A 10,470-nucleotide genomic window follows, 5' to 3' on the forward strand; every position below is an offset into this window, starting at 1 on the left:
TAGCTCCAGCCGCTTGCACCAGCCACTAGTTCCAGCCGCTAGCTCCAGCCGCTTGCACCAGCCGCTAGCTCCAGCCGCTAGTTCCAGCCGTTAGCTCCAGCCGCTTGCACCAGCCGCTAGCTCCAGCCGCTTGCACCAGCCGCTAGCTCTAGCAACAAGCCCCAGCCGTAAGCGCCAGCATTTAGTACCAGCCCCTTGCACCAACCGCTAGCTCCAGCAACTTGCACCAGCTAGCACACACTATTTACGTAAAAGCCTACATATTTGATGCGAGTAAGTGGGGAACCGGTCGGTACATCCCGCGTGTGACACATGTGCCGCGGGCATCAGTCAAGCGTCGCCGTTAGTTCATACGTGAAGCCGGGGTTGTTGTTGTTGTTGTTGACAACCCCGACAACAACAAAAAAAAAACGACAATTTTACTAGAGTAAAATTGTCGTTTTTTTTTTTTATTGCTTAGATGAGTGGACGAGCTCACAGCTCACCTGGTGTGAAGAGGTTATTGGAGCCCATAGACATCTACGACGTATTTACGTCACCCACCTTGAGATTTTTTATATTAGATAGATATAATTTCAGTTCAGGATTCGAACACCGTTGCATCGTTAGACACGAATGCATCGGACGCCTTATCATTTAGGCCACGACGACTTCAATTAAATTAAAAACATTAGTGGTCGTCCGGTAGTCGAAATTCGACCATAATAAATTGAATTATTGTGATGTAATCTGAAAGGTCGGTATTTTACTGATCCATATTCGTTTCCAAAAAGCACATGACCAAAGATCTTAGCTGGAAAACTGAAATGTAATATTATTTATTATACTCGTATATGCAACATTACATGAATTAATAACAACTAATAAACGTCCAGTGGTCGAAATTTAACCATAATTAATTTCAATTATAACTTTGAACATTATTATGGTTCTATTGTCAAAGAGTTCTATAATCACAGATTTCACAAATACACTATAGACAAATAATATTAAAGACAAACAATATTATTATGGTAAAAATCATTACACCTGTTCCTTTTCTTTTTATATATATATATGTGTATGTGTATGTATATATATGTATATATGTGTGTGTGTGTGTGTGTGTATGTATATGTATAATATTTCGCTTAACTATTTTGATTTACTTGTATATTCAGCACCGTTATTACTAGTTTTAAGATACTCCTGTAAAAAAAACTCTCCACGAGACAGGCAGTGCCTAGTGTGGAGAGTTTTTAGCAAACTGTTATGTGTAAATGTTTCAAGGTTAATAAATAAATTATTAATAAAAAAATAATTAATTATTATTATTCTATTCTCAATTTGATCACAGATTTTATCAATAAACAAAAGAGTATATGCGTGGGTGTGTGTAAAATACATGTATGTATGTGTAGTGTATGTAATGTTTTCTTTATTGATTTAATGATTTTTTTAGGCATAAATAAAAAATTACATGTGTGCAATTCACACGTGGTAGAAGTGAAACCTTCCAAAATTAAAATACAATTATCCTAAACGTCTTAAGTATATGTAAAATTTTGTCATTAGTAAATAATTGTAATGTAGCGCCCTCTGTGAATTGATATTTTAATTTCACGTATAATCCTAAATTAAAATTCACTACAAGAGCTTTCATACACACGTATTAAAAAATCTCACAGATGGCGCTGTATTAAATAGTATGTATATTTCTGTCTCATTCTTTGCTGGCTTCATCCTACACATTTTTGTATTTGTGTCTCTTACCTGTCGTTTTTTCCGTTGCATCCGGTTTGAAATCACAACGATTCTAAAGACGTTTTCACTTCAAAATATTCTGCACTCTTTCTCTATGTTCTCTATAAGTGTGGGAAATAACATACTCCTCCGTCCGCGCAATTTTCGTAAAAAGGGGCACAAAGTTTTTGCTTCACGTATAGATATTATAGATAAACTAGTAAAGTTTTTAACGCGTCTATATACGCGTCTATATACAAGCCACAGCAAGTCTTGTGGAAGTAATTAATTATCTCCACTATGTACTCGCCTACTCTTATAAAGTTTCGTTTTTAAATGACATCTATAAAAGCACACGCATACAGGAGATATACTGTCGATCCGCCTAGGAATGCAGTAAAAGCCCCCAGCGGCAGAAATTGTAGAGGCTTTTATTATGCAAAAATAACAGTAAAGGGAGGCAGCCCTAAGTTTAAGTGGGAGGGAGAGGGAGGAAGTGTCGTGCGTGCGATTTAATTCCATCGCCTCGCCCGGGACCCGGCGGCTCTCCGCCCGGCGATAGGCACGACCTAATGGTTGAACGATACCGAAATAATATATTTTAGGGGCATTTAGGTCTTTGTTTTGGCGAGTATTTTGTATTTTGTTTATGTGGCGGCCTTAGAACTCGTATAGAATTAACTCGGCCCACTGAGTTTCTCGCTGGATCTTCTCAGAGGGTCGCGTTTCCGATCCGGTGGTAGATTTTGCGAAACACTGCTCTTCTTAGGGCCAGTGTTAGCAACACGATTTGAGCCCCGAAAGCTCACCTACACGCTACGGTGAAGCTTAAATAGCCTCTCAAGTCTATGAGCATAGGTAAAAAAAAAAAATTAGAATGAATTGTTTACGAAACGTATTAGATATAACAATGAGTATATTCATAAGTCCTTTTTTTTAGCTTAGACTTCTGAACAGGCTCATGGCCCGTCCGGTGTTGAGCATACATCGAAACCAATAGATATAATTTCAACGTTAATGCTGCCAGCAATCTTGATACTTGAGATATATGTGTATCAATTGAGTAATTCCGCAAATCCATATTTTTTCGGGTTCAGTTTCTATTACACGATAGATATATCCTTAAAAATCTCCTCATTGTCTCCACCTTATCCCACTAAGTGGGGTCGGCACAGCGAATTTTAGTTTTCCATTTTCTTCTAGCAGCCGTCATCTCAACACTCACCCCACTGCCTTTCTCACATATCGTCATTCACACACTCCATCCAAGTCTTCTTCGGTCGACCTCTTCCCCCTCTACCTTTTCCACACATCTCTAGTCAAATGCATCTCCTCCCTACGCATCACATATCACGCTAACTACTTTCAATACCAACAGAAACAGAAGCGCTTACATAATTTGATGTTAATTGAATATATGTGTGTGTATTTATATATATAGTTCTGTCTCAATTTCTCATAAAACGCTAACAAGAGCGAAAAAGACAACCTGGGTAACTTTTTACAGCTTTCACTGTATATGAAAGCAAAATGGTTTTTTTCTCGGGTTGAAATTCTTCCGAAAATTTTTGGGGTACTCAATGACGCGCGCCAAGTACGATTTTTTTTTTTTTTTTTTTAATTTTTAAATTTTCAATTTTTTTATTTTTTCAACATTATGACGGTTTCTTGGTATTTTTTTGTATTTCACATCTTTTTGTAGAGAATGAAAGTGATTGAAGTCTTATTTTTTTTGTAAAGTGCAAATGTTATTGAGATGAGTTTTATAAACGTGGACTTGGCGCAATTTTTTACAATAAAACTGTTTTTGTTCGGATTTCATATCTTTTTGTTAAGCATTATTTTTTGCTCATTTATTACTTAGCAAAAATAGACAATAGAATAAAAATAAATTATAAATAGTCACTCAGCTTAAAAGCTAATGAAACGCTCAATTAATTAGTGTAATAATAATCAACATCAACGTTTACAAATTTAAACCGAATTAAATTCTGTTTCAAATGTGAACGGTGGATGACGCTGTTCTTAATTATTTCAGATTTTAAAATTGAAATCTGAAAGCTTTGAAACATCAATCCGCATAAATGTAATTTAAAAACTACAGTAAGAGGCTTAAATAAAAAGCTGAACTTAATTCAGCCTTAATTAGAATTTTTTTCGGAATTCAGTAGTAAAGTTCAAGTTATTTTGATGAAATCAAAACTGAAATAATCATAACATCTTAAACAATCACCTACGAATAAATATTATTTATTCAGTAGACAATCACAACGGTTTTATTAGTTTTGGGAAGGGATTTTTTGTAACGCCATCTCGTGAAGTATTTCGGTATTACATTAATATAAAATAATTAATAATTGGGAATTTAATTATTTTTATGGTCGAACAATCACCAATAGTCATTTAACAAACGATAATTGATCAAAATGAATTAATCTGAGCGATAAAAATAAAGATATCTAGTAAAGGGGGCCCACTTAGCGGTGATCATTTATTTAATTAATTATCAATAAACAAAAGACGAATAAACAATTTTTACATTCGAGCATTAACGAACAAACGACGAACAAATAATAAAAACTAAAAAAAAATCCGAAAATAAAAAAAGGGGGGCCAAATTTACAGAGCCCAATTTACCGTAGTTTTGTTGAGTTTTTTTTTTGTACAATTTTTCCTTATTAGGAAAGGCAAGGGGATCTAAGCCCATACAGCCTTATAACAAATATTAAGTTTTGTTTTAAAAATGAATTTTGACCTGGTAACTAAGACTTTTAAGTCATGTCATAATGAAATAACGATAATTAATTTGAGACATTAATAAATTGGGATGAAATCAAATGAAATGAGAGAGATGGGATGAAATATAATCTTAATAATATGGTGGTAATTTCCTGCGATTTTTTAGTGGACTTTTTGGAGGCTCCCCAGAAGTTACAGCCAGCGGCTTTGTCTCATTTTCCCACATTTCGTCTTCTCGCATTAAAATTGCTTAATCTCAAAATTTACTAATGTTACAGGAGAGTATTTTAAAGGTTTAACATGTGATATTTTTAATAATAAACATCTTTGCAACATTTATTCATTATTTTTTACTAGATACATTATCTGTCTTTTAAAGTAAGATAAAAGGATGTATTAATTTTGTTAATAGTAGTCAGAATATAGGTAAACTAAAAAAACTAAAACTAAGCTCTCTAAACTACGCTCTTTTGACTACCAAATGATTTCGCATATAAACTAAATTTCGAATATTTTTGGAAATTGTACACTTTTAATGCAAAAAGACGATTTGTGCACTTTCACAGATACTAAACAGTTAATATACCACCGTTATTACACATTTAAACCTGAAGAAACACTAAATAGACAAAATAAAACAAATCACACAATATCACATTTCTTAGCTTGTAATAATGTTTGATCTGGATAGCCCTAGGGGCTACGGCCGTAAAGCCGTATTGATTGTTTTAAATAAACAAATTAAGCTCTCGAATTCGTCTCACGATAGAACTCTGGATTGTTTTTTTAAGGGATTTCATGACCTGGTAACTAAGACCTTTAGGTAAAGTCTTATTTTAATTTTAATGAAAACTTTTTTATATGTAAAATGATATTATAAAATGAAATGAAGTAGATTAATATGATACATGGCATAAAATGGAATGAAAACGAAATGATATTTCGCCTCATTTACGCATGTAAATTCTCTAAACAAAATATTGCGTATTAGCGTTTATTTTTTTAAATATTATTCATCATATTAATTGTTAGGGTTTAGGGTCATATTACAAGTCTTTACAGTTATTACATGTATTAAATTATGAATAGTAGGTAGGTGGGTACTAATTAAGTACATACTCATTAAGAGCAAGCTTTCTAGCCATCTAAATTATAATTAACTACATCATCTTTATTAAATATGTTTAAATATACAATATTTAACATTTCAAATAAATTTCATTTAAAGAAACTAAATTTAATTTAAAGAAATTAATTGTGTGGTTTTGGTTGTGTTTTTGAATTTGAATTTGAATTTTGTTTGCAAGAAATTAGTTAAGTAGTAAAGTCTTCATAGTGAGAAACCTAATGATATGCGCCGAATCAAGAATAACTGCTTTCTAAAAAGTCAACTAATTAGTGAAAGTTTTTTTAGTTTGAAACTTTTTGCTAACAAACCATGCAACTATTGTAACAATGATAGTTGAATAAACATGCCACATGGTGGTAGTCTCGTGGGTCAGGTCTCAGTATTTTATTAGAATGTCCTTTTCTGCCTTGGTAGCATTCTCGTTCTGAGAAAAAAACATGGCAAGCATCCAAAATCAATATTGTATCTCTCGTCTCTGTTATATTATATTAAAAAAGGAGTTTTCGTTCAACTATGCCAGGTTCGATCCGCACGATGTAAATTAAGGCATATAGGTATACTCGTATTGCACAATTTTAGCCGTACGCTGCTCAATCCTCAATAATGATTAGACCTGAGTCCAATGATGTTATCTCTAATATCATTGCCTGAGTCCATAATTTTTTCTGTTAATACTTTTTTTAATTTGTTCCATTTTTTAAGAACATAGATTTTAGTGCGTCTTTATCTTGATTTTCTTTTTCTTTGCGCATTTTTTTAATATTCTCCAGTTCTTTATCTATCGTGCTTGGCATGGACTGATTCAGAACTTTAAGCCGTCTTAAGTCTTCTTCAGCGCGGTCAGGGTTCCATGCGCCTATATGAGCTTTCGCTCGTCTGTATAAAGCTTTTTCATTATCTGTGGTTATAAGAAAAAATACACAGTATTAAACAAAATGACCAACATAGCCAAACACCATTTACCATTGTTGAAGACCTTTTGTTCCACCTTTTTCTTTTGTGCATAAATACTGGTATATGGCTACTTGATAAAAAAAAACAGGCATCAATCATCTCTTGGATATCAGCAATATCAGCCTCATGTACGAATTGGTTTCAAAAATATGCATCGAGGTGATTGTCTCATGTAATTAAGACACCAGTAAATATACAATCAACCTCTATATTTCTACCATAAAACAGTTATGAGTTCCAGTCATTAACAAGATAGTTGCTATGAACTATAAATCAGGACCATTCATTTGTCAAGGTGTGTTGGGTAGGTTTAAAAACCGGGATATACAGAAAGCAAACTTAAAATACATATAAACTGTACATATTCATTGATATAAGTATTTTATTACTTTCTAAATTTTTTTTTATTGCTTCGATGTGTGGACGAGCTCACAGCCCACCTGGTGTTAAGTTGTTACTGGAGCCCATAGACATCTACAACGTAAATGCGCCACCCACCTTGAGATATAAGTTCTAAGGTCTCAGGTATAGTTACAACGGCTGCCCTTCAAACCGAAACGCATTACTGCTTCACGGCAGAAATAAGCAGGGAGGTGGTACCTACCCGCGCGGACTCTCAAGAGGTCCTACCACCAGTATAAAGTATAGTATTAGTATATAGTCTATTGATTGTTTGTGACTTACCTTTGTCAAATTCTAAAACAGTATTACAATGTTCGATAACTGCATAATATTCTCCTTTGAGGAGTTTACATTGTGCATAATTCAATAATATTGGAATTTTTAGTTCGTTTATATTAATCCATTCTTCATCACCTTTTCTTTCCCTGAAAATTAAAAATGTTATAATTTATTACCTTCCTTATGTCTGTATTATACTACACAAGGAGAGGGCGGGGCACGAAAGCATTATTCTCTGAACTAGCCCCTCATCAGTGAGCTGGGGGCTAGGATTGTGATCTGAAGCAACTCCTTGCCCCTTCAGTATTGCAGGTTCCCTCTGTGTCGTTTTAGAGACAGGTGAGGGTCAAGAAGGGCAAGGTGGACCTCAAGAAGTAAGCGTGTGAATTATGTTGATAGGTCAAAGTCACACCCATGCTGAACCTGATCTAGGCGATAGATAGTTGTGGCATCGTGTTGAGGTGACATATTATCTTGCTCCTGTCCATCTTGTTTATGAGTCTTTCTCTTGAAGAAATTAATTACATACCTATAGAAGTTTTTTTACAGATAAGCAGACAATATAATGAGCACATAAGAGCAATAATCACATAAGTAGCTTCAATATTCTTTTTTTTATGTATGTACATCACAAGTTTCTTTTAAATCTAAAGATATGTTATAGATTCTGAAATGGTAATTTAGTAACCTGATCATAAGTTGTTCACATATAGCAAGTGCTTCATTGTATGCCTCCTCTGCTTCATCATATTTCTTTTCTCCGTACAAACTGTTGCCTTTCTCTTTTAATGTTGGAATCAAATCTATTCTCTCTTGTATACTTAGCTGCCACATCTCTCTTTCATATTCATCTGAATGTTCCACTTTAAGTAATTCTGTGGAGTTAATTCTAAACATGAGAAACTTTAGAAACATCATAACACCATCATTTGTTAAGGGTAGTTCAGGTTGTATAATTCTTGTGTGAACATTATAATAATTGTCTTTTTTTTTTCATTTTAATTATTTTCACTGTATTTTTATATGAATCTGATACCTATAATGAACTCCAGATCGCATGGTTTGGTGATGATTTCATCCAAGTCTTTATAGCCTATGCCTTCAGTGTGCAGTGTCATGGTACATGTATGTTTCACCTTTTGTTGACTCTGACCTAGTTCTCTTAATGTTTTAGATACAAAGGGATATGCATATACCAACTGTAAGAATTGTAATACATTAGAAGATTAAAAGTTATGTTCATAATTTTTATTATAATATTGTAATATAGTAATAATATAGTCATTCTATCAGCTTAATATTCATACTTAAATGATCACATAAAATGTTATTGGAAAATTTTTACATACATAAAACAGTGTGTTTGTCTATTTTTTTAAATAAAAATTATAAGGTTGAATTACCAATGCTAAAACATTTTCATCACAAAAATGTCATTAAGGACAAAATGTTATGAAGTATTATTAAGTAATTATTAAGTATTATCAGCTCTCACACCAGTGGTCTTTACAACTTCACAACATGAACATTGCCAACCATCTCGACACAAGATTACCATATCAATTGTATTGTTACACCCTTAAAACTGTGCAACTACTTTTTTTTTTATTGTCGAGCTGGATGAACGAGCTTACAGCCCACCTGGTGTTAAATGGTTACCAGAGCAATTAGACATCTATAATGTAAATGTCACCACCCATCTTGAGATATGACTTCTAAGGTCTCAGTATAGCTATAATGGCTGCCCCACCCTTCAAATTGAACTGAAATGCATTACCGCTTCACAGCAGAAATAGGCAGGGTGGTGGTGGTACCTACCCGTGTGAACTCACAAGAGGTCTTATCACCAGTAATAATATTAATTATTTTGGTAAATTCTGCCTCAAATAAAATTAAAGTACTTACATTGTTGATGTACATGGGCTTCAGTAATCATTTAACACCAGGTGGACTGAGTTCATCCACCCCTCTCTAAATAAAATAAAAAAACTGTGTTGCATGAATAAGATAATAATTCCATTACCTCTTTTTTTACCACAAAACTAGAGACTTCTCCAATGGCCATCATTTTAACTACAGTCTCCCATACTTCAAGTTTGAATTTATGACCTAGTACCAGCACCATAGGCTCCTTTTTACCAATTTTTCTACTATCGTCAATTAATACTCTTTCTTGGCCAAGTTTCCATGTTTGAAAGTGGAAGTAAACCTATGGAAGCGAAAAAAATTTGTAGACTACATAGTCATATTCGGGACATCTGTTATCCTTTTTATATTTCATTATCAATAGAATAAATATTTCTACGTTTTTATAACAATGATAAGATTTCTGACCTTGCTTCCTTTAGTAATGGGAACATATTTTTGACCTGTATGTATTATTTTTTTAACTATCGGAGCTGAATCGCTCATTTTGTCACGTATCTTTATAAACTTATAGCTATTTAATTTCAGGTGTATTCAAGACATTAGGTGTTTTTTATCAATACATAGATAGTATGCACCTGGTAGTTAAGAATCATTAGGTAAATTAATGTTTTGTTTATTACTGACACTGACGGCCAGACCAGTGACGGCGTTGACTTTTTAACTTGTATTTTTTCTACTATATAGGTCTATGATTTTTTCTGGTTTGATTTGTCAGATTTAGCAAAAAGCAGCAAAAAGTCAAAGCTCATTCGATGAACCTTTTTGTAATAATAGGCAAAAGACATACTTAATCTCTTTTGTGTATGTAATCGAATTAAATATGCAAAGAAAATTAAATTAGTTATTAAAGTGGTGACTATAAAATCGTTAGGCTTTTTTGAAGAAGCCTGGAAGCCATGTTCAACCAATGCCCTTTCACTTAAAAACAACATTGTCACTGCCTACCTTGTCTTAATATGGTTCAATTAAATAAGTTTAATAATTGACATATAAAAATATCTATCATCAGTAATGAAGATAAAAGAGATTAGGTATGAAAATGTGTGAAGGATAAGAAAGTAGTAGGGTACTACTAGGGTAGGGCTTATTTAGGATTTCTGGTTCACACACTTGTTTATTTGAAGACGTGGTAAATAGTTTATTAAAAAAATTATCTAACGCATTCATTGTGTTTTTTTAACTATCTGTTATTCGGGGGGCTGTGGGTGGATGACGAATTTATTCCATTTACCAATTTTCTTCTTTCTTCATATGCATGTAAGCATGTAATAATAGTAGATCTTGAAATTGTTCTAATGTATCAAATGGAAAAAGAT

The 10,470-nt window shown here is 33.4% G+C and overlaps 1 protein-coding gene across 1 annotated transcript; it reads right to left on the reverse strand.

Annotated features, from left to right (window-relative positions):
- Positions 1–5,441: 5,441 nt before the first annotated feature.
- LOC101741597 (aryl-hydrocarbon-interacting protein-like 1) lies at positions 5,442–9,827 on the reverse strand. The gene is made up of 6 exons (XM_004932196.5): positions 9,560–9,827; positions 9,249–9,434; positions 8,262–8,424; positions 7,914–8,100; positions 7,229–7,371; positions 5,442–6,488 (listed from the first exon to the last, which is right to left on the reverse strand). Exons 1-6 carry the CDS (start codon positions 9,635–9,637, stop codon positions 6,271–6,273), a joined length of 975 nt encoding a protein of 324 aa, XP_004932253.1. The 5' UTR covers positions 9,638–9,827; the 3' UTR covers positions 5,442–6,270.
- Positions 9,828–10,470: the final 643 nt, after the last annotated feature.

Source organism: Bombyx mori, chromosome 8 (genome assembly GCF_030269925.1).
Source record: "Bombyx mori chromosome 8, ASM3026992v2".
NCBI classification, from domain to species: domain Eukaryota; kingdom Metazoa; phylum Arthropoda; class Insecta; order Lepidoptera; family Bombycidae; genus Bombyx; species Bombyx mori.

Bases quoted from the DNA above. Each gene is read 5' to 3' on its own strand.
- LOC101741597 (XM_004932196.5), bottom strand. From the start codon at position 9,637: ATGAGCGATTCAGCTCCGATAGTTAAAAAAATAATACATACAGGTCAA. The intron at 8,101-8,261 runs GTATCAGATTCA...TTAACTCCACAG, and splicing joins CGATCTGGAGTTCATTATAG to AATTACTTAAAGTGGAACAT. The intron at 7,372-7,913 runs GTTACTAAATTA...TTTAATTTTCAG, and splicing joins TGTGAACAACTTATGATCAG to GGAAAGAAAAGGTGATGAAG.